Source organism: Branchiostoma floridae, unplaced genomic scaffold, assembly GCF_000003815.2.
Source record: "Branchiostoma floridae strain S238N-H82 unplaced genomic scaffold, Bfl_VNyyK Sc7u5tJ_1560, whole genome shotgun sequence".
Taxonomy (NCBI): Eukaryota; Metazoa; Chordata; class Leptocardii; order Amphioxiformes; family Branchiostomatidae; genus Branchiostoma; species Branchiostoma floridae.
The window spans coordinates 85128-109284 of NW_023365758.1; the positions used below are offsets into that span (position 1 = coordinate 85128).

Here is a 24157-nt window from a genome sequence, read left to right on the forward strand (position 1 = left end):
CCATTTTGAGTCACACATGGACAAGCACACCAGCGAAAAACGCTTCATGTGTGTGGAGTGCGGCTACAGAACTGCTCACAAGTCTCACCTATCCGTACATATGAGAACACATACAGGCGAGAAACCTACCAAATGTGACCAGTGCGACTATTCCACTGCACATAAATCTCATTTGGATCGACACATGGCTAAACACACCGGAGAAAAACTCTTACTGTGTGGAGAGTGCGGATACAGGACGGCTGACAGGTCTTCCTTAACCGTACATATGAGAACACATACAGGCGAGAAACCTTATAAGTGTGACCAGTGCGACTATTCTTCTGCAAGGAAAGGAAATTTAGACCGACATATGGCTAAACACACCGGAGAAAAACCGTACATGTGTGGGGAGTGCGGCTACAGGACGGCTGACAGGTCTTACTTAACCGTACACATGAAAACACATACAGGTGTGAAACCTTACAAGTGTGACCAGTGTGACTATGCTGCTGCACAAAAATCAAATTTAGACCGACACATGACTAAACACACCGGAGAAAAACCCTTCATCAAGTTCATGTGTGGAGAGTGCGGATACAGGACGGCTGAGAAATCTGCCTTAACCGTACACATGAGAACACATACAGGTGTGAAACCTTATAAATGCGACCTTTGTGACTATTCTACTACACAAAAATGCCATTTAGACGAACACATGGCTAAACACACTGGAGAAAAACCCTACATGTGTGGAGAGTGCGGATACAGGACGGCTGTCAGATCTAACCTGTCCGTACATATGAGAAAACATACAGGTGTGAAACCCTATAAATGTGACCTGTGCAACTTTTCTGCTGCACAGAAAGGAAATTTAGACCAACACATGGCTAAACACACCGGAGAAAAACCCTACATGTGTGGGGAGTGCGGATACAGAGCTGCTCACAAGCCTAACCTATCTCGACATATGGTCAAACATACAGGACAAAAACCTTTCATGTGTGGTGAGTGGATACAAGACGGCTCACAAGTCTAATTTAAAAATGCATATCAGAAGACACAGGGGTGTGAAACCTTATAAGTGTCACCAGTGTGACTTTTCTGCTGCACAGAAAGGCGATTTAGACCAACACATGGCTAAACACACCGGCGATAAGCCCTACCTGTGCGGAGAGTGTGGGTACAGAACTGCTCGCAGATCTAACCTAACCGTACATATGAGAAAACATACAGGTGTGAAAGGTTACAAGTGTGACCAATGCGACTATTCTGCTACCGACAAAGGGCATCTAAAGAAACACATGGTCACACACGCCTTTTGAACAACAACAGTTTGTCGGCTTCATGAACAAGTACGTTTGCACATGGTCAAACAGTCCCAGGAAGACGGAAGAGAGGGAGACGGAAGAAACGATAGAAAGACAACATCAAAGAATTTTCGAATAGACCGAGTTGAGTTTAGCAGAAGCCATAAAAGCGACGGAGGACAGAGACAGGTGGAGGAGAATAGTGGATGGAGTCATGGTGCCTCAACGACCCATACAGAGGTCAAGGGATGGGTGAGGTGAGATGAGGTGGTCAAACACTGGACGGTTGAACAGCAACAATTTGTCGGCTCCATGAACAAGTCAAACAGACCGCTAGGAAACAGACCGCTAGGAAACCCTACATGTGAGTGGAGTGCGGGTTCACAGGGATGCGGAACTTACATTTAGCGGCATCTAGAGATTTAACGGCCGTCTATCAGTGTATTTCAAATCTTTGTTATTGTGCTCTGAAATGTGAGCTTTGCCTCTTGCTTTTTGTTCAGACTCTACACCATCTTAACATACATATTAATCTCGACTTTGATACATGCAGTTGCAGTTTTAAACAGAGATAGTTCATGCCTTAAACACATAAATTCAATAGTAAACGTCGTAATAACAAATGGACGCTGTTATCCTGGGTGATAATGCTACGTATACCTTAACTCTTGTCCTACTGAGCCCGTTTATATACGGGATGGTCATATTTAACCCTTGTCATGCTGAGCTTTATTGTGACGAGTTTGGGGTATTTCTCACGTAGAAGTTGCATACCACTACAAAGCCTATTGAATGGAGGACTTAATGAAGCCTTCCGCTTTGGGAGGTTAAATTGGGAAGTTCATCCAACAGGATATGGGTTAATAAGATGAATGTCAATATAACACTGCAGTCATCGACTTGATGCTGATCTTTCATACATCATATCAAACGTTGTTATATTATCTTCATTCCATGTATTAGAAGTAGTTGTAGCATTACTAGTAGAAGTATATTATGATGATTTACATTATCATGATTTATATGATCGACATCTACAACATATCAAAAATAAAGAGAGTAAAATCAACTGTTTGTTCTAGACGTGCTGTTTATCTATATACAATACAAATCATAGTTTAAATACCAAGTGCCAAATAAATGGCCTGCAGGGTAAATATAGATATTCCAGCGCAGGCGCAGATGGCCAACACAAAATGATACGTAGCGTTGGCAAAAGTGCATGAAGTTCAACTTCAGCTCCCTAACAAGTGGTGGGGTGGGGGGGGGGGGGTGATCGGCTGCGGATTCTAATCATTTCTCATCAAGACCTACCCACATTCCAAATATTTGATACATGGGACACGAGTAATGCATGGGACACGAGAACTTTGCTCAAAACATAAGATATAGGCCCTTATCCAGGCCTTCAAAAGTTATGCTGTCCACGCACAAACATGCACGCATTCATTCATACACACAAACATGCACACATACATGCATACAAACGTTGCCGAAAACGTCACCTTCTATGGTGGGTAGTGAAACAAATAACACACCCCAAGAACAACGTTGTTCTAGCATAGTAAAGTAATACAATTACGTCATTATTATGGGTAGATAAGGGGTAATCAGGTATATCAACTTTGACCTTCGACCTTCCACAGAGCAGAAAGGTCAGTTTGTCAGGCCGCCATTTTGATTTATCGGATGATTACGGCAAGATCCCTTTGTTTCCAGTTTGGCCGTTTATAAGACAATTCCACACGTTAGCAGTTAATCAGCACTATAAACCGGTAGGTAAGGCGTTTGTTTACTGCCTATCCACTTTGTATGAGTGTATATTTGTTTATTTGTTTGTATGAAACGTTATTTGTATGCTTGCGTGTGTTGTGTGTGTATGGATAAGCGTGTATCTGTGCATGTGTGTGTGTACGTGTGTGGTAGAGGAAAATGTTCCTGTTCCACGATAACAAGGCCGGTATAGATAGCACGAGAATGTTTTACCATGAAGTTCCAATTTTGGGGGATATGTTGTTCTTTTCAGAAATGGACAAGAGAAGCGGTGAGGTCGCTATGGACGATCTGTCGACTGTTCACCCTGGGGACAAGACAAGCAGCATCAAGAAATTAAAAACGGGAAGACAGCAGAACAAGAGATGGGACATTCCGTGCGAGGAAAAAAGCGGCGGAATAGAATCTGACCATCCTCCAGCACAGGGTCGAACAGAGCAGACGGACAGGCTTGCGGCGAAGCGTACTGTGGACAGTCGCTTTGCGTGTACGGAATGTGACTATAGGGCAGCCTCAGATGCTAACCTATTGATACACGCAAGAAAACATACAGGTGAGCAACCCTATAAATGTGACCAGTGCGACTATTCTGCTACACAGAAAGGGAATTTAGACCAGCACAGGACTAATCCCACCGGGGAAAAGACATATTTGTGTGGATACAGGACTGCCGGCAGGTCTTATCTATCCCTGCATATGAGAACACATACAGGCGAGAAACCATTTAAGTGTGACGAGTGCGACTATTCTGTTGCAAAGAAATGCGAAGAGTCACACAAGGCTAAACACACCGACGCGAAACGCTACAAGTGTGTGGAGTGCGGATACAGAACTGCTTACATGTCTCACCTATCCGTACATATGAGAACACATACAGGTGCGAAACCTTACAAGTGTGACCAGTGCGACTATTCTACTGCACAAAAATCAAATTTAGACCGACATATAAAAAAACACACGGGAGAAAAACCCTACATGTGAGGAGAGTGCGGATACAGGACGGCTGACAGGTCTGCCTTAACCGTACACATGAGAACACATACAGGTGTAAAACCCTATAAATGCGACCTGTGTGACTATTCTGCTACACAGAAATGCCGTTTAAACGAACACATGGTTAGACACACCGGAGAAAAAGTTAAATCCTTCATGTGTGGAGACTGCGGATACAGGACAGCTAACAGGGCTAACCTATCCAAACATATGAGAAAACATACAGGTGAGAAACCTTATAAATGTGACCAGTGCAACTTTTCTGCTGCACAGAAAGGAAATTTAGACCAACACATGGCTAAACACACCGGAGAAAAACCCTACATGTGTGGGGAGTGTGGATACAGAACTGCTCACAAGCCTAACTTATCTCGACATATGGTCAAACATACAGGAGAAAAACCTTTCGTTTGTGGGGAGTGTGGATACAAGATGGCTGACAAGTCTAATTTAACAATGCATATCAAAAGACACAGGGGTGTGTAACCTTACAAGTGTCACCAGTGCGACTATTATGCTGCAACGAAAGGCGAGTTAGACCAACACATGGCTAAACACACCGGAGAGAAGCCCTACCAGTGCGGAGAGTGTGGGTACAGAACTGCTCGCAGATCTAACCTAACCGTACATATGAGAAAACATACAGGCAAGAAACCTTACAAGTGTGACCAGTGTGACTATTCTGTCACAGATAAGAGGTGTTTAAAGAAACACATGGTCACACACGCCTCTTGAATAACAACAGTTTGTCAGCTCCATGAACAAGTAGGTTAGGCCTGCACATGGTCAAACACTCCCAGGAAGACGGAAGAAAGGGAGACAGAAGAAACGATAGAAAGACAACATCAAAAAATTTTCGAATAGACCGAGTTGAGTTTAGCAGAAGCCATAAAAGCGACGGAGGACAGAGACAGGTGGAGGAGAATAGTGGATGGAGTCATGGTGCCCCAACGACCCATACAGAGGTCAAGGGATGGGTGAGGTGAGATGAGGTGGTCAAACACTGGACGGTTGAACAGCAACAATTTGTCGGCTCCATGAACAAGTACGTTAGGCCTGCACATATGGTCAACCAAACCGCTGAGAAACCCTATATGTGAGTGGAGCGCGGGTTCACAGGGATGTGGAACTTACATTAAGCGTCATCTAGAGACTGCACGGCCGTCTATCAACGTGAACTTTAAATCGTTGTTGTTGTTGTGCTCTGAAATGTGAGCTTTGCCACTTGCTTTTCGTTCAGACTCTACACCACCTGAACATACCTGTTACTCAAGACTTTGATGCATGCAGTTGCTGTTTTGAACTGAGATAGTTCATGCCTTAAACACATAAATTCAATAGTAAACGACATATTACTACCGTAATAACAAATAGATGCTGATATTCTAGTTCATAATGCTACCTTAAGCCTTGTCCTACTGTGCCCGTTTATATATAAAACTCATTTTAACCCTTGTCATCCTGAACTGCATTGTGATGACTTTTGGGTATTTTTCATGTAAAAGTTGCATACCACTGCAAAGCCCATCGAATGGGGGAGTTAATGAAGCCATCAGCTTTGGGAGGTTAAATTGGCCAAAGTTCGTCCAACAGGATACGGGTTAGTAAGATGAATGTCAATATAGCAACACTGCAGTCATCGACTTGATGCTGATCTTTCATACATCATATCAAACGTTGTTAGATAATCTTCATTCTATGTAATAGAAGTAGTGATAGCATTACTAGTAGTAGTATATTATGATAATTTACATTATCAAAATTCGTGTGATCTCCATGTACAAAATATCAAAAATAAATAGGGTAAAATCAACTGTTTGTTCTAGACGTGCTGTTTAGCTATACACAATACAAATCATAGTTTAAATATCGATTGCCAAATAAATGACCGGCGGAGCAAATACCGGTATTACAGCGCAGGCGCAGATGGCCAACTCAAAAAGAAAGGTAGTCTTGGCAAAAGTGCCTGAAGATTTTTTTTCTTGGAATATGTTAAGATTTTGGTGGTGCATATTACAGGTAAGGGTTTCTACCTCTATATTGCGTCGCAGCCGACCGATGATGATGATGATGTGTCGAAAAAAAAGTACACTACTCACTATAATCATGGCATGTCCAGAACTCGGGATATCAAAACCTGAAGTTCCACCTCAGTACCCTAACAAGAGGGGGGTGGAGTTGCACATTCTAATCATTTTTATACCTCATCAAGACCTACCCACATTCCAAATATTTGATACAGTCCATCCAGGCCTTTGAAAGTTATGCTGTCCGCGCACAATATTCATTCATTCACACAAACATACGCACATGCATACATACAAGCGTTGCAGAAAACGTCTATGGTAGGTAATGAAACAAATAACAAAACCCAAGAACAGCATTATTCTAGCATAGTAAAATAATACAATTACGTCATTATTATGGGTAGATAAGGGGTAATCAGGTATATCAACTTTGACCTTCGACCTCCACAAAGCTGAAAGGTCAGTTTGCCAGGCCGCCATTTTGATTTATCGGATGACATCCCTTTGTTTCCAGTTTGGCCGTTTATAAGACAATTCCACACGTTAGCAGTTAATCAGCACTATAAACCGGTAGGTAAGGCGTTTGTTGACTGCCTGTCCACTTTGTATGAGTGTATATTTGTTTATTTGTTTGTATGTAACGTTATTTGTATGCGCGTGTGTGTGTTGTGTGTCTTTGCATCTATGTGTGTGCGTGCGTGCGTGTTTGTGCATGTGTGTTTGTGTGTATGGATAAGCGTGTATCTGTGCATGTGTGGGTGTACGTGTGTGGTAGGGACTACATCTTGTTGTATCCCATATGAGGAGAATAGAGGAAATATGTTCCTGTTCCAGGATAACAAGGCCGGTATAGATAACACGAGAATGTTTTTACCATGAAGTTCCAATCTTGGAGGATATGTTGTTCTTTTCAGAAATGGACGAGAGAAGCGATGACGTCGCTATGGACGATCTGTCGACTGTTCACCCTGGGGACAAGACAAGCAGCATCAAGAAATTAGACATGGGAAGGCATGACAACAACGAAAGGGACATTCCACGCGAGGAAAGGGTTGGAATAGAATCTGACCATCCTCCAGCACAGGGTCGAACAGAGCAGACGGACAGGCTTGCGGCGAAACGTACTGTGGACAGTCGCTTTGAGTGTACGGAATGTGGCTATAGGGCAGCCTTTAGGTCTCACCTATTGATACACGCGAGAAAACATGCAGGTGACAAACCCTATAAATGTGACCAATGCGACTATTCTGCTACACAGAAAGGAAATTTAGACCGACACATGGCTAAGCACACCGGAGAAAAACCCTACATGTGTGGAGAGTGCGGATATAGGACGGCTGACAGGTCTGCCTTAACCGTACACATGAGAACACATACAGGTGTGAAACCTTATAAGTGTGACCAGTGCGACTATTTTACTACACGGAAAAGCAATTTAGACCGACACATGGCTAAACACACCGGAGAAAAACCCTACATGTGCGGAGAGTGCGGATACAGGACGGCTGGCCACACTACCTTAACCAGGCACATGAGAACACATACAGGTGAGAAACCCTATAAATGTGACCAGTGCGAATATTCTGCTGCAATGAAAGGCAATTTAGATCAACACATGGCTAAACACAACAAACCCTACATGTGTGGGGAGTGCGGATACCGGACGGCTATCAGATCTAACCTATCCGTACATATGAGAACACATACAGGCCAGAAATTTAACAAGTGCGACCAGTGCGACTATTCTACTGCACAGAAAAGCCATCTAGACGACCACATAGCTAGACACAACGGAGAAAAACCCTTTATGTGTGGAGAGTGCGGATACAGAACTGCTCGCAAGTCCGACTTATCTCGACATATGAGAACACATACAGGCGAGAAACCTTATAAGTGTGACCAATGTGCTTATTCTGCTGCACGGAAAGGACATTTAGACCGACACATTGCTAAACATATTGTAGAACTGAAAACCCCTATAAATGTGACCAGTGCGTCTATTATGCTGCAATGAAAGGCAGTTTAGATCAACACATGGCTAAACACAACAAAACCTTCATGTGTGGATACAGGACGGCTATCAGATCTAACCTAACCGTACATATGAGAAAAAAAAAACAGGCGAGAAACCCTACAAGTGTGACCAGTGCGAATATTCTGCTGCACAGAAAGGCCATTTAGACGACCACATGGCTAAACACACCGGAGAAAAGCCCTACATGTGTGGAGAGTGCGGATACAGAACTGCTCGCAAGTCTGACCTATCTCGACATATGATGAAACATACAGGCGAGAAACGTTACAAGTGTGACCAATGCGATTATTCTGTCTCAGATAAAAGGTATTTAAAGAAACACATGCATGGTCACGCACGTATCTTGAACAACAACAGTTTGTCGTCTCCATAAACAAGTTCGTTAGGCCTGCACATGGTCAAACAGACCGCTGAGAAACCCTTAATATGAGTGGAGTGCGGGACACAGGGATGCGGAACTTACATTAAGCGGCATCTAGAGACTGCACGGCCGTCTATCAACGTGTATTGCCGTTTCCTTTTCGTTCAGATCCTCTCTGCACACATCTCTTAATCTAGACTTTGATGTATGTAGTTGCTGTTTTGAACAGAGATAGCGCATGCCTCATTCTTTCGGAAACGGCACTTTACTGTTGTAATAACGAATAGCTGCTGATAGTCTAGATGGTAGTGCTACCTTAACTAGGTGAATGCCACTATAACGCTGCAGTCATTGACTTGATGCCGATTTTTCATATATCATGTAAAACGTTCTTAGATTATCTTCATTCCGTGTATTGTAAGTAGTGATAGCATTACTAGTAGTAGTATATTATGATAATTTACATGATTTATATGATCTACATCTACAACATATTAAAAATAGATAAAGTAAAATCAACTGTTTGTTCTAGACATGCTGTTATTTTATACACAATACAAATCATAGTTTAAATGTCGATTGCCAAATAAATGGCCGTCGGGGCAAATATAGGTATTACAGCGCAGGCGCAGATGGCCAACTCAAACGGATAGGTGGCATTGGCAAAAGTGCCTGTAGAAATGTTTTTCCTTGGGATATGTTTAGATTTTGGTGGTGCATATTACAGGTCAGGGTTTCTACCTCTATATTGTGTCGAATAAAACAGACACTATGACCATGACATGTCCAGAACACGAGACAGAAGTTCCACTTCAGTACCCTAACAAGTCGCTAGGGTGCAGTCTGATCTTTTTCATATATATCTCATCAAGACCTATGGTTCTCCTGTCGTTTCGACAGATGAGCAGGCAGACAGGCATTTGTACCTGTTTTTGCCTGACCCGCACATGACTTTTTATGGTGAAGGAGGGGTGTGCAATTCCTTCTCCACCCTCTCGTCTACTGGAGCACTAAGTCTCACAGGGACACAACTGATTGACACGTGTGAGACGGCTTCAGCAGATGCAGCTTTGTTATTCGGAGTATCCGTCTCCTAGGAGGACTTCCGACCAAGGATGTAAGGAGTTCCTCCTACCCCTGATCGCGCGACTCGTGTGTCATGGCGGGTGCGTCATGCCCGAACATGCCCCTAAGCACATACCAACTAGTTAATACAATCCATCCAAGTCGTCTAAAGTTATGCTGTCTACGCACACAAATGCAGTTGCATGTATTCATACACACAGACATTCACACATGCATACATACAAACGCCATCGAAAATGTCACCTTCTATGGTAGATAATGAAACAATTTATACAACCCAACCCAAGAACAGCATTACTCTAGCAGAGCAAAGTAATACAATATCGTCATTATTATGGATAAAAGAATAGCTCAAACTGTACGGGGTAATCAGGTATATCAACTTTGACCTTCGACCTCCACAAAGCTGAAAGGCCAGTTTGCCAGGTCGCCATTTTGATTTATCGGCTGATCACGGGCAAGAATCCTTTGTTTCCAGTTTGGCCATTTTTAAGACAACTCAACACGTTAGCAGTAAGTCAGCACCATAAACCGGTAGGTAAGGCGGTTGTTTACCTTAACTAAACTTTTGTATGAGTGTATATTTGATTATGTTTATGTATGTAACGTTATTTGTATGCGTGTGTGTGTCTGTGTGTGTATCTGTGCGTGCGTGTACGTGTGTGATACTGACTTCGAATTGTTATATTCCATATGAATAGAGTTAAGTGCAGTAGATACGTTAGCGTTCTTAGACAACAAGGCGGGTATAGATAGCATGAGGATGTTTTTTTTTTTTTTATCTTCCATGAAATTCCAATTTTGACGAATTTATTGCTCTTTTCAGAAATGGGCGAGAGAAGCGATGAGGTCGCTATGGACAATCTGTCAACTGTTCACCCTGGGGACAAGACAAGCAGCATCAAGAAATCGGGAAGGCAGCTGAACAAGGATGGGGACATTCCATGCGAGGAAACAAGCGGTGGAGCAGAATCTGTCTACCACCCTCCAGCACAGGGTCGAGCAGAGCAGACGGACAGGCTTGCGGTGAAACGTACTGTGGACAGTCGCTTTGTGTGTACGGAATGTGGCTATAGGGCAGCCTCTAGGTCTCACCTATTGGTACACGCAAGAAAACATACAGGTGAGAAACCCTATAAATGTGACCAATGCGACTATTCTGCTACACAGAAGGGAAATTTAGACCAACACATGGCTAAACACACCGGAGAAAAAAACTATAAATGTGATGAGTGTGACTATGCTGCTACGCAGAAAGGAAATTTAGACCGACACATGACTAAACACACCGGAGAAAAACCCTTCATGTGTGGAGAGTGCGAATACAGGACGGTTGACAAGTCTTCCTTAACCAGACATATGACAACACATACAGGTGTGAAGCCTTATAAGTGTGACCATTGTGGTTATTCTGCTGCACTGAAAGGAAATTTAGACCGACACATGGCTACACACACCGGAGAAAAGCCATACATATGTGGCGAATGCGGATACAGGACGGCTCACAGGTCACAGCTATCCGCACATATGAGAACACATACAGGTGTGAAACCCTATAAGTGTGACCATTGTGATTATTCTGCTGCACGGAAAAGAAATTTAGACCGACACATTTCTAAGCACGTCGGAGAAAAACCCTATAAATGTGACCAGTGCGACTATTCTGCTGCACGGAAAGTATATTTATATCAACACATGGCTAAACACAATAAACCCTACATGTGTGGGGAGTGCGGGTTCAGGACAGCTGACAAATCTTACTTAACCATACACTTGAGAACACATTCAGGTGTGAAACCTTACAAGTGTGGCCAGTGTGATTATTCTACTGCAAGGAAAGGCCATTTAGACATACACATGACGAAGCACACCGGAGAAAAACCCTACGTGTGTGGGGAGTGCGGACACAGAACTGCTCGCAAGTCTGCCCTATCCCGACATATGAGAACACATACAGGCGATAAACCTTACAAGTGTGACCAATGCGACTATTCTTCAAATGATAAAAGGTGTTTAAAAAAACATATAGTAACGCACGCCTCTTGAACAGTTCACTGTGACGGTTGAACACAAGTTTGTTGGCTCCATGAACAAGTAAAGTATGGCCTGCACATGATCAAACAGACCGCTAAGAAACCCTACATGTGAGGGGAGTGCAGGTTCACAGGGATGTGGAACTTACATACAGCGGCATTTAGAGACTTCACGGCCGTCTGTCGTGTATTTTAAATCGTTGTGGTTGTTGTGCTCTGAAATGTGAGCTTTGCCGCTTGGTTTTCGTTCGGACCCTACACCACATGAACATACCTATAGTATATTAATCTAGACTTTGATACATGAAGTTGCTGTTTTGAACGGAGTTAGTGCATGCCTCAAACACATGCATTCAATAGTGAACGGCATATTACTGCCGTAATAACAAATAGATGCTGATATTCTTGGTGATAATGCTGCCTTAACCCTTGTCCTGCTGAGCCCGTTTATATACGGGGATCGACATATTTAACCGTTGTCCTACTGAGCTGTATTGGTGATGAGTTTTGGGGTATTTCTCATGTAGAAGTTCTCATGAATGGAGGAGTAAATGAAGCCATCAGCTCTGGGAATTGGCCAAAATGTAGCCAGCAGGAAAATGCAGGTGAATGTCAATATAAGCTTATACATCATATCAAACTTTCTTTTTTTTTTTTATTAAAGAACATACAAATTACACACACAGTGGTGCCGCACTCAAGCTAAACGCTTATGTTCACGGCACCACTAACAGAATACAATGAACAATACACAACTAAAACACAAAAATACGGGAATCGTCACTATAACAGAGATGAAATACTAGTAAACATATTAATAATACAAATTAACAATACAAATATGATGCCAATAATGAATACAGTATTGGAGTTATAACAAAAGAAAACAATTATACAAAACGTTTGGTTTCTAATAAATACATCTGGGCAATATAAAGTACATTAGCATTGTCAGTGGAAGGAGGGGTGAACCCCTAATCAGTAAATTTATAACAGCTGTTTCAGACATGGCATCAGTATTGAGAGTTGAAATATTCAAATTTTTTATCCTGTCAAATAAAAGTAAACGTTGATTAATATAATTAGGACAGTGTAAAAGGAAGTGAGAAATACTTTCACATCGGCATCCGCAGGTACAGGAAGGATTATCAACTAAGTTACGCACAGATAAACTATGATTTAGGCTATGGGTACCAACACGAAGGCGCGTAAGAAGGACACAGGGGTATCTTGGACCGGAACTAAAACAAGTTGGAACAACAGGACGTACAGACTTGATTAAGTACTTTTTGAATAAATGGGGGCTCAACGAGCGGATACTTAGATCAAGACAGTTCCATTTCTGAATTGAGTATGGTACAAAAGATCTTAAAAAACGATTTGTAGTACAAACTGGCATTTGAATGTTTGATTTGTTACGAAGGTTGTATGAAGTTGCCTCAGAAACTGCCGGTGGTAACAAGTCAGTTAAATACTGACGAGCTTGGCCATTAACAATCTTATAAAATAGAAGAAGAGAATGGACATAACGTCGCTCGGATAGTTTTTCCCAGCCGAGCTCCTGAAGGACGGAAGAATATGATGACCCCCTCACGGCGCCAGATACCGTGAGGGAGCATTCATATTGCAGCCGCTCGATAAGTCTAGAGTCAGAATCAGAGCAGCTGTGCCAAACAACATCGGCATATTCTAGAGACGGTCTTATAAAAGTCTTGTAAATATTTTCCAAAATATTGCGAGGCAGCTTAAATTTTAGGTTTTTAATAATGGATACCTTTTTAAACACCTTCGCAACCATTTGAATAATGTGAGTACTCCATGACATGTTGGACGTTAAAATAACACCGATATGCTTATGATGTTTCACCGTTTGAATAACTGAATTACCAAGAAAAAGAGGAGTGTGAATTGGTGGAACCTTTTTCTTTGAAATACAAATTTCTTCTGTTTTGGATGGGTTAAGTTCCATAAGCCATTTATTGGACCAGGAAAGAATTCGCTGAAGATCGGAGTTAAGTCTTATAGATGTAAGTATGGGATTCTCAACAATATCGATCAAGGAGCTATCGTCTGCAAACAAAACGGGTTGAGTTAATAAATCGTCCAACATGTCGTTAATATATATAAGAAAAAGTAAGGGGCCCAGTACGGAGCCCTGAGGTACTCCTGCACATACACTGAGCCAACCAGAACACTGGCCATCAACCACAACACGCTGAATTCTGCCATGAAGATAGCTTTGAAACCAGTTCAAGAGTGGTCCTTCGAGTTCAGGAAGAATGGCATTACTATCATCAACTGAAGACTGACCAGCAAAATATTCATTAAACAAAGATGCTTTTTCTTTCGAATCAGTTGTGAAAGTATTGCCGAGGTTTAGAGGAGGAATTGTAGAAATACTATTACACCTATAAAAATACTTAATGATGTGCCACCACTTCTTACTTGCTGTATTAGGCTCCGACAAAGACTGAACTAGACGATTGTGATAATCAGATTTTGCAGAAGCAATATCTCCAACAAGTTTGTTTCTAATTCTACGATATGACGCCCAATGCACAGGATTGTTAGACAGTTTGGCCCTCTTGTGAAGTTTGTCACGCTGTCGCATTAGCCGTCTCAGCCGAGGGAGCATCCACGGTTTATCACGTGGTCTGATTTTAATGGTCTTGTGAGGTACACAGATATTTTTGGCCTCATATATTAAATCAGTAAGCTTACTACCAGCTTCGTTCACAGAGTTGCAGTGGTATATGTCGTTCCATTTGGGATCGGATACGAAGGTGGTAAGCTTGGTAAAATCAATTCTGGAATAGTCCCAGACTGATCTAGTGTATGGCCTTGGAAGCTGTAAAGATAGTTTAAAAGTAGCAACAATTGGGGAATGGTGGCACCCCGATAAAGGAGATAAAACAGAGGTGGACAAAACAATACCACTAGTGTCAGTAAAAATCAGGTCAATCAAAGAAGCTGACAAGGAGAGGTCGCAAGTCGGTTCCTTAATCACCTGTGTAAGATTCAACATCTGTGATGCTTGAAATAATTTTAAACCGGCAGGAGTGATTGGATCACTCGGCCACCATGCCTGGTGTTTTGCATTAAAATCACCAGTGATAATGAGAGCATCATGTGGAGTACCCCCGGCTGAGAAAACTGAATCACTAAAGGAATCAACAAACTCGTTGATTGTATACAAATCCTGCGCAGGTGGTCTATAGTATACAGCAAAAAGAATGCGGAATTTACCAGTGCACAATTCCAGCCAAATGCATTCAACAGAGGCAGTTTCTAGATCTGTGCGTCTGCTAAAAGCAATCTGGTCAGAAACGTAAACTACGACACCTCCACCGTGTCTATTCCTATCTCGGCGAATTGGAGATTGAAAGCCATCTAATACGATGTTACTTGTGTCAATGGTGTCACCAAGCCATGATTCAGACATTGCGATAACATCCAATTTGTGTTGGATTGCAAGAGATGACAGTTCGTCCAACTTTGAGCCGGCAACTAAACTATTTACATTGGCATGTAGAATGTTTAGGTATTTAAATGAGGTATACATAGTTGACGGCCCAGGGTTTGGATGAATGTCACCCGCAATGAGACTAAGTACAACTATTACAGAAAGTGGGACAAACAGTAAGAAGATATTAAAATGTATACAGATCTTACATCTTTTCAATACGGCAAAATGACGATCAGCTTCGAACATTCCTATCACTGCCATATGCTGCTCAGTACTTATAGGCATGTCATGAAGGACATCCCTAACAAACAGACTTTGAGTAATAAAACCTCTGCTACCAAGCTAGACGATCCCGTTTTGAACAAAAGACAAAGAACAAAGTAAATACAGTACTCACGTTTCAAAAGTAACATCACATAAAATACAGTCATTATGAGTTAGTTCAAGTAACTCTCAGGCTGTTGCCCTTACCAGGCCATCATAAGTTAGGTAGAGAAAGTACTTAGCAGAGAAGAAGGTGTCTAATTGAAATAATCCTCAGGTGTCTTGAATTTCTTGCCTCCCGCAACGCAGAGGTGCATAGTGGCACCAACAAGCTTGAACTTGGGCTTAAGGCCCTTGCTTCTTGCATCATAGAAGGCTGGCTTTAGCCTCTCCTTCGCCTTCTGGATGGGGACAGGAAGGTGAACACTGACACCGATGCCAGACTTCGGCTGGAGACGGTACGCGTGGCGCAGAACAAGGTCGCGATCCGCCATGGATACAAACTTGGCGATGATTGGATTTCCGCGCATCTTTGGGAGACGGTGGACGTTCACAAAGGCGATACTTTTGACGTTGGTCATCTTCAAGTTGTCCTCCATGAATTTGTAGGTTTTCTCCACCACATCTTCTTCTTCCTCAGCCTGTACACCCCACAAGAGAAGATTTTGCTTCTTGGAATAGAGCTCTGACAACAACAGTTTCTCCTCGAGGGCGATCACGCGCTGTTCCAAGCCGGAGTTTTTAGTGGAAGTTTCTTGTTTAAGGGCATCGATCTCGTCGTGAGCGAAGGATACGCTCTGCTGAAGAGAAACAACTTCCTGACGCAGAGACTTCATGTCTTCACCCAAGTGATAGATAGAGGCATTTAACTTGTCAAAGCTTGCAGAGGTTTTAGATGCAAATTCACTCAGGTGCGCAGCGATACTGCTCAGAGATACCTGCGTCGCCATGCTGCTATCCTCTGAATCATGCGCGACAGAGTCTCCAGAAGTAGGTCTGCGTTTCCTCTTGGATTGCTTCCTACCCGGCATTGACTGGAAGAGGAGACAGTAACGCTGGACGCCACAAAAATGTCCGAAATATGAAAGAATTGGCGTCAAATGACCCGGTATGGCGGGAGCTCAAACTCACATGTTACGCTCCGCCGCCATCTTGAGAACCGAACTTTGTTAGATTATCTTCATTCTATGTATTAGAAGTAGTAGTAGCATTACTAGGATTAGTATATTATGAAATTTACATTATCATGATTTATATCATCTACATCTACAACATATTAAAGATAGATAAAGTTTGTTTGTTCCAAAATCATAGTTTAAATATCGATTGCCAAATAAATGACCGGCGGAGCAAATACCGGTATTACAGCGCAGGCACAGATGGCCAACACAAAAGGATAAGTAGCCTTGGCAAAAGTGCCTGAAGAATTTTTTCCTGGGATATTTTTTGATTTGGGTAGTGCATGAGCATGTTACAGGTAAGGGTTTCTACCTCTATGTTGTGTCGATAAAAACGGACACTACTCACTATGATCATGGCATATCCAGAACTCGGGTCATCAAGTCCTGAAGTCCCACTTCAGTACCCTAATACTCTTGTCACATTTGGCGAAAATCGATCGGACGACGATTCTGCGGCAATTGTCCGAGCTTCGCTTATAATTATAACTTTATTTCACAACAATTGTACAAGGTACAAAGTATGGCTTATATGTGACAGGGACGGTTTTCAGGTCAAAAATACGCGCAACCCTCTGTCGATCATAGATATGGTCGATCTTCCATCGATACGCCAGAAGATCGTGGATAATGTGGCAGGGGTATAATCAAATCAAATCGAACTTTACTTTACTTAATCAACTTCGCAGTCAATCAGACTGAATTGCGTCGATTTTACAAGGAAGTTCCAACAAGTTAACAATGCAAATACATTGGCAAACACATTTTTTTAAACCATTTCGTGTGTCAATTAGTTAAAATCTCTTAACGACGTACATACCAACACGACAATAACAAAAAAGCCACTAGCGCGTGACGGGGTGGGGTGGGTTTGCACATTCTAATCATTTTTTATATCTCATCAAGACCTACCCACATACGAACGATTCAATACAGTCTATACAGGCCTTCAAATAAAGTCAAAGTTATGCTGTCCACGCACAAACCAAGGAGGCTAAAAACGCATACATACAAACACACACATACATACATACATACATACAAAGGCTACAAAAAACGTCACCTTCTGTGGTGCGTAATAAAACAACCCAAGAACAGCGTTATTTTAGCAAAATAAAGTTAAACTGTACGGGGTAATCAGGTACATCAACTTTGACCGACGACCTCCACTGCGCTGAAAGGTCAGATTGCTAGGGAGCCATTTTGATTGATCGAATGATCACGAGCAAGATTCCTTTGTTTCCAGTTTGGCCGTTTTTTAGACAATTTTACACATTAGCAGTTATTCAGGACTATAAACCGGAAGGTGAGACCTTTGTTTACTGCCTGTTCACTTTGTATGAGTGTATTCTCGTTTATTTGTTTGTATGTAACGCACCTGGAGTCCACGTCTAGCGAAGAAATAGACGTAAAGCACGGACAACAACAACAACAGTAACGCTATTTGTATATGCGCGCGCGTGTGTGTGCATGTGTGTGTTTTGTGTGTGTGCACCTGTGTGTGTATGTAACGTTATTTGTATGCGCGCGTGTCGGAATTTGTATGTGTGTATGCATCTATGTGTTTGTGCGTGCGTGTTTGTGTGTTTGTGTGTGTGTGGATTAGTGTGTATCTGTCCATGTGTGTGTACGTGTGTAATACGGACTACATTGATGTATTCTATATGAATAGAATAGAATAGAATAGAATAGAATAGAATTGATACGCTCCTGTTCCAGGACAACAAGGCGGGTATAGATAGCATCGGAATGGCATTTTCCATCGGAATTTTCCATGCATGAAATTCCAATTTTGGAAGATTTATTGTTCGTTTCAGAAATGGACGAGAGAAGCGGTGAGGTCGCTATGGATGATCTGTCAACTGTTCACCCTGGGGATGAGGCAAGCAGCAACGAGAAATTATACTCGGGAAGGCAGCAGAACAAGGAAGGGGGCATTCCACGCGAGGAAACGTGCGGACTAGAGTCCGACCATCCTCCCGCACAGGGTCGAACAGAGCACACGGACAGGTTTGCGGTGAAACGTACTGTGGACAGACGCTTCGAGTGTACGGAATGTGACTATAGAGCAGCCAAAAAATATTGTCTAGTAATACACACAAGAATACATACAGGCGAAAAACCCTATAAATGTGGCCAGTGCGACTACTGTGCTAGGCAGAAAAGTAGTTTAGACCTTCACCGCACTACTAAGCACAGCGGAGAAAAGCCATTAATGTGTGACGAGTGCGAATACAGGACTGCTGACAGGTCTAACCTATCAGTGCATATGAGACTGCATACAGGCGACAAACCGTTTAAGTGTGACCAGTGCGATTATTCTACTGCACGGAAGGGAAACTTAGACCGACATATGGCTAAACACACCGGAGAAAAACCTTATAATTGTGGAGATTGCGGGTACAAGACGGCTGACAGATCTTCCTTAGCGGTACACTTGAGAAAACATACAGGTGAGAAACCTTATAAATGTGACCAGTGCGACTATTCTGCTGCAAAGAAAGACAATTTAGACCGACACATGGCTACGCACACCGTAGAAAAGCCCTACATGTGTGGTGAGTGCGGATACAGAACGGCCAACAGGTCTCACCTATACCGCCATGTGAGCAGACATGCAAGTGTGAAACCTTATAAATGTGATAAATGCGACTTTTCTACTAAAAGAAAAGACTATCTAAAGAAACACTCGTTAAAACATACGTATTAGGGATACAGTTGACCAGGGTTGTAGCCAGCCTGAAATCATTTTCAGGCCCCTTGATTTTGAATGGGAATCCTATCGAGCACCGAAGGCATGGCGTGACGTTGCGCGTCATTTCTAGGGGGTCTGGGTCCCAGAAAATGTTTAAATCAAGACGGAATGGGGAAAACCTTTTTCTGTCCCCAGCTGCAAAATTCCTTCAAAGGACTGAAGGACAGGTGCTGGCTACAACCCTGCAGTTGACACTTGCTGATACGGGACCCTCGACATCTATTACATTTAGATGATACATGCAAAAATTGCAGGTGAATACTCAAAGCACAGGTCTAATCAGTGCGAATATTTTGTGTAATGAAGATGTAATTTAGACACATACACAGGGTGAAACAGACCGCTAAATCATAGTGGCCCTTCTGTATTGTGACTGACATATACAAAGTTCCGTGTAGATGGATATTGCTCCCCTTGCGTTATGAACGTCACCTGTAGTTATACCCCTGTAGATACTTAATACCCTTAACTTTGATAGTTGCAGTTGCAAACATAGATACCGTAAGTCTCAATCCGATGTGTAAAACTGTATAAGGTATTAAGCCTGCATATTACTGCAGTTGTACTAATTGGTGCTGATAGTTAGCATACATATATATTTTTAACAATATGTCATTCACTTTATACGTTTTTATGATATTGAAACGTTTACATTAGATTTTATTTATACATTTTTATCATTTTTATCATTATAACACTGCATTGTGATAATGCATATCGTATGAAATGATAACACAAACAGAACTGTTCGCTTCCGATACCTTCCAGTGCTGTTCATGCATGTCATCTATTTGCACAGAATATGAATTTGTAACCACCTTCAAAGCAAGATGAAATTGTTCGATGTTTACAGGATGAAGAGGACATAAAAAAAGTCTATATGCTACCATACATATGCTTACAAGAAACCAAAATGCAGTACTTTCAGTACAATATTATACACAGGTTCTTGATCATCAACGCATATTTAAAAAAGATAAAATTTAAAGACTCTAATCAATGCCCATATTGCGAAGAAAAGCAGACAATAGTACATCTTTTCGCGAAATGCCACACCGTCAAAATTTTCTGGAAAGAGTTTACTGACTGGTGGAAAAAACAAAATCAGCATCCCGCAGGTCTTACCAACAATGAAATTATTTATGGTCACCTGTCCCACCTTCAAAACAATAAAACATTGAACAGGTGTATCATACAGGCCAAATATTACCTTTTCTGCACCGCCATTAGCAATGCCTACCCCACGTTCCATGCCGTAAAGCATAAACTACTAGAGTATGTTTAATTAAGATAGTATTAGTGGTTTCAAAGTGTGATGTAAGTTGCCAATTGTAAGGTGTTATAGTCATGTATCTGTTGTAGTCGGAGATGTAGTCATGATCATGAAGCTATACATGTAATTGTAAATGTAACAACGTAAAGGATTTCGAGAGCCAATTGTAAAGTTTTATAGCCATGTATCTGCTGTAGTCGGAGATGTAGTCGTGAAGCTATACATGTAAATGTGTGTAATTATTATCATTTTTCTATAAAGCTTTTTAAGAAAATTGAAAAAAAAATGAATTTGCAGTTATTGAATTAAATTATTCTTTCGTTCGTTTCTTTTTTTGTCTTATTACATGTGTGTCTAACCTTTATCGACATATTCTTTCTTTTATGTACTAGCTAACAGACATTTTCATACATAGGAGTGTCCTTTCTGTGATGTCACGACCTAAATGCCAAAATGTCCCACCAAAGAGCACACAGTAGACAATCGGTTTTAATATTTAGTCAATTTAGTCATCAATAACAAATAGACGCTGATATTCTAGGTAATAATGCTACTTGAACTAGGTGAATGCCGATATAACGATGTAGGACATTGTAACATTGATCATTTTTATCTCATCAAGACCTACCCACATTCCAAATATTTAATACAGTCCATCCAGGCCTTCGAAAGGTATGCTGTCCACGTTTGTGCATATGCACGCATTCATAGACACAAACATAGTTTTACGCACATGCATACTTACAAACGCTACCCAAAAACGTCACCTTTTAGGTAATAAAGCAAATGATACAACCCAGGAACAGCGTTATTTTAGCAGAGGAAAGTAATGCAGTTAAGTTTTATGTCGTTAAATTGTGGGGGTAATCGGGTGAATCAACTTTAACCTTCGACCTCCACAGAGCTGAAGTTCAGCTTTCCAGACCGCCATTTTGATTTATCGGATGATCACGGACAGATCCCTTTGTTTCCAGTTTGGTCGTTTTTAAGACAATTCTACACATTAGCAGTTACTAAGGACCATAAACGGGTAGGTAAGACATTTGTTTGCTGCCTATCTCCGTTGTAAGAGTGTTTATTTGTTTATTTGTATCATTGTATGTATGTAACGTCATTTGTGCGCGCCCGCGAGTGTGTACATGTGTGTGTTGTGTGTGTGTGCTACTATGTGTGTGTGTGTAACGTTATTTGTATGTGCGCGTGTGGTATGTGTATGTGTGTTATGTGTTCATGTATCTATGTGTCTGCGTGTTTGTGCATATGTGTGTACGTGTGTAATACGGACTACAGCTTGTTGTATTCCATATGAACAGAGTAGATACGTTAGCGTTCCGGGACAACAATGCGGGTATAGACGGCATTGGAATGTTGTTGGTTTTTTATCTTCCATAAATTCACCTTGAGTATTCACCTTGAGAGACAGCCAGTAGGTACCCGTTAGAGTAATGAGGCTGTACATAGTTAAACTGCGGGGCTGTAGCATCTGGTCTTCCTTCCTTCCTTCCCTCTATCCTACCTTCCTTCCTTCCTTCCTTCCTTCCTTCCTTCCTTCCTTCCTTCCTTCCTTCCTTCCTTCCTTCCTTCCTTCCTTCCTTCCTTCCTTCCTTCCTTCTTTCGCTCTTTCTTCTCTGCAGCCAACTGGTTCAGTTCCAATTTTGTAGGAGTTATTGTTCTTTTCAGAAATGGGCGAGAGAAGCGTTTAGGTCGCTATGGACGATCGGTCAACTGTACACCATGGGGACAAGACAAGCAAAAGCGAGAAATTAGACACGGAAAGGCAGCAGAGCAAGACATGGGGCATTCCACGCGAGGAACCGTGCGGAGTAGAATCTGACCATCCTCCTGCACAGGTCCATACAGAGCAAGCGGGATTTCTTGCGTTGAAACGTACTGTGGACAGACGCTTCGAGTGTACGGAATGTGACTATAGGCCAGCCAAAAAGGTTAAACTATCGAGACACACAAGAAAATATACTGGCGAGAAACCTTATAAGTGCGACATTTGCGACTATTCTGCTGCAAAGAAAGACCATTTGGAGTCACACATGGACAAGCACACCAGCGAAAAACGCTTCATGTGTGTGGAGTGCGGATACAGAACTTCTCACAAGTCTCACCTAACCGCACATATGAGAACACATACAGGCGAGAAACCTTACAGGTGTGACCAGTGTGACTATTCTGCTACACATAAATCTCAATTGGATAGACACATGGCTAAACACACCGGCGAAAAAAAATTAATTTGTGGAGAGTGCGGGTACAGGACGGCTGACAGGTCTTCCTTAACCGTACATATGAGAACACATACAGGCGTGAAACCTTATAAATGTGACCAATGTGACTATTCCACTGCTCAGAGAGGAAACTTAGACCGACATATGGCTAAACACACCGGCGAAAAACGCTACATCTGCGGAGAGTGTGGATATAGGTCGGCTGACAGGTCTGCTTTAAAATCACATATGGTTAAACATACAGGTGTGAAACCCTATACATGTGACTATTGCGACTATTCTGCTGCACGGAAATTTCATTTGGATCGACACATGGCTAAACACACCGGCGAAAAGCCCTTCATGTGTGGAAAGTGCGGATATAGGGCTGCTGACTTGTCTTACTTAACCGTACATATGAGAACACACACAGGCGAGAAACCCTATAAATGTGACCAATGCGACTATTCTGCTACAAGGAAAGATTACTTAGAGAAGCACTTGATCAAACACACTTCTTAGGAATATAGTTGACGGTTGCGAATACAGGACGGTTGACATAACTGTCCTATATGCGGACACATGCAAAAAGTACAGGTGAAGATTCAAAACAAAAATGTGATCAGTGCGACCATATCTGCTTCTTGGAAAAGTAAGGGGAGGGGGGCATCAGTAGCTATTGCGACTAGTTGTGGACATCGACAAGGAGTAACAGTTTCTCACTTTGTCACAATATTTGCAATGACCAGTAATTTAGACCTACACGTGTTTGAACCTTACTTGTGTGGGGAGTGCGGGTTCACCGGGATGGGTTGGAACCTACCTGAAGTAGTAACTAATACTACACAAAGCCGTCTGTCAACGTTCACCAAATTTCAAATCTTGGTTATGCTCAGAAATGTAAGTTAAGCCGTTCCCTTTCTGTTTCAGCCCTAAGCCATTTGAACATATCTATTATTTATTTGATATAGACTGGTTACTGTTTGAACATAGACATTTTTCGTCGAACGTATCTAAATGCATGTATTTCATACTAAGGGTGTAATTTTTCTATAATACTAGTAACTGATTCATGCTGATATTACTAGCTTAAAATGCTACGTAGTCATAGACTTTTTCTTATATCACTTGAAACGTTAGATTATATTCATTTCATTATTAGTAGTAGTTATATGAGTAGTAATATTACTAGTAGCAGTATAGTCATTATGCTTTACGTATTACATCTGTACTTATATAACTACATCACAGATGCCTTAGGAAGCGAAAACCAGTTAAACCAAGATGTACCAGTATGCAACACCATGCTTTAGTGGTTATGATGCAATCAAATACAGCATTCTTACATCTCTGTAAGTTTGTTTTATTCTTTGCCGTTATTTATACGTGTACTTAATACTGTAGTTTA

The 24157-nt window shown here is 41.8% G+C and overlaps 3 protein-coding genes across 7 annotated transcripts in view; all 3 read left to right on the forward strand.

Annotated features, from left to right (window-relative positions):
• Positions 1 to 8993, forward strand: part of LOC118408224 (zinc finger protein 525-like) — a 13818-nt gene extending 4825 nt beyond the window's left edge. The window contains exons 1-2 of one of the 2 annotated variants that reach the window (XM_035808875.1): positions 6558 to 6652; positions 6997 to 8993. In XM_035808875.1, coding sequence (XP_035664768.1) covers positions 6999 to 8096 — 1098 coding nt within the window. In that variant the 5' untranslated portion in view covers positions 6558 to 6652; positions 6997 to 6998 and the 3' untranslated portion in view covers positions 8097 to 8993. Of the gene's footprint in view, positions 1 to 6557; positions 6653 to 6996 lie in introns of those variants that run through there. The other variant, XM_035808874.1, reaches the window with a different exon arrangement.
• The window catches only part of LOC118408220 (gastrula zinc finger protein XlCGF57.1-like), a 57708-nt gene extending 45880 nt beyond the window's left edge, over positions 1 to 11828 (forward strand). The window contains exons 1-2 of one of the 3 annotated variants that reach the window (XM_035808866.1): positions 9954 to 10102; positions 10391 to 11827. In XM_035808866.1, the coding sequence (XP_035664759.1) occupies positions 10393 to 11610 (1218 nt within the window). In that variant the 5' untranslated portion in view covers positions 9954 to 10102; positions 10391 to 10392 and the 3' untranslated portion in view covers positions 11611 to 11827. Of the gene's footprint in view, positions 1 to 9953; positions 10103 to 10390 lie in introns of those variants that run through there. The other 2 variants (XM_035808865.1, XM_035808867.1) reach the window with 2 other exon arrangements.
• LOC118408226 (zinc finger protein 525-like) overlaps positions 1 to 24157 on the forward strand; it is a 24560-nt gene extending 403 nt beyond the window's left edge. Inside the window, exons 1-2 of one of the 2 annotated variants that reach the window (XM_035808879.1) lie at positions 21468 to 21563; positions 22214 to 24157. In XM_035808879.1, coding sequence (XP_035664772.1) covers positions 22243 to 23271 — 1029 coding nt within the window. In that variant the 5' untranslated portion in view covers positions 21468 to 21563; positions 22214 to 22242 and the 3' untranslated portion in view covers positions 23272 to 24157. Of the gene's footprint in view, positions 1 to 21467; positions 21564 to 22213 lie in introns of those variants that run through there. The other variant, XM_035808878.1, reaches the window with a different exon arrangement.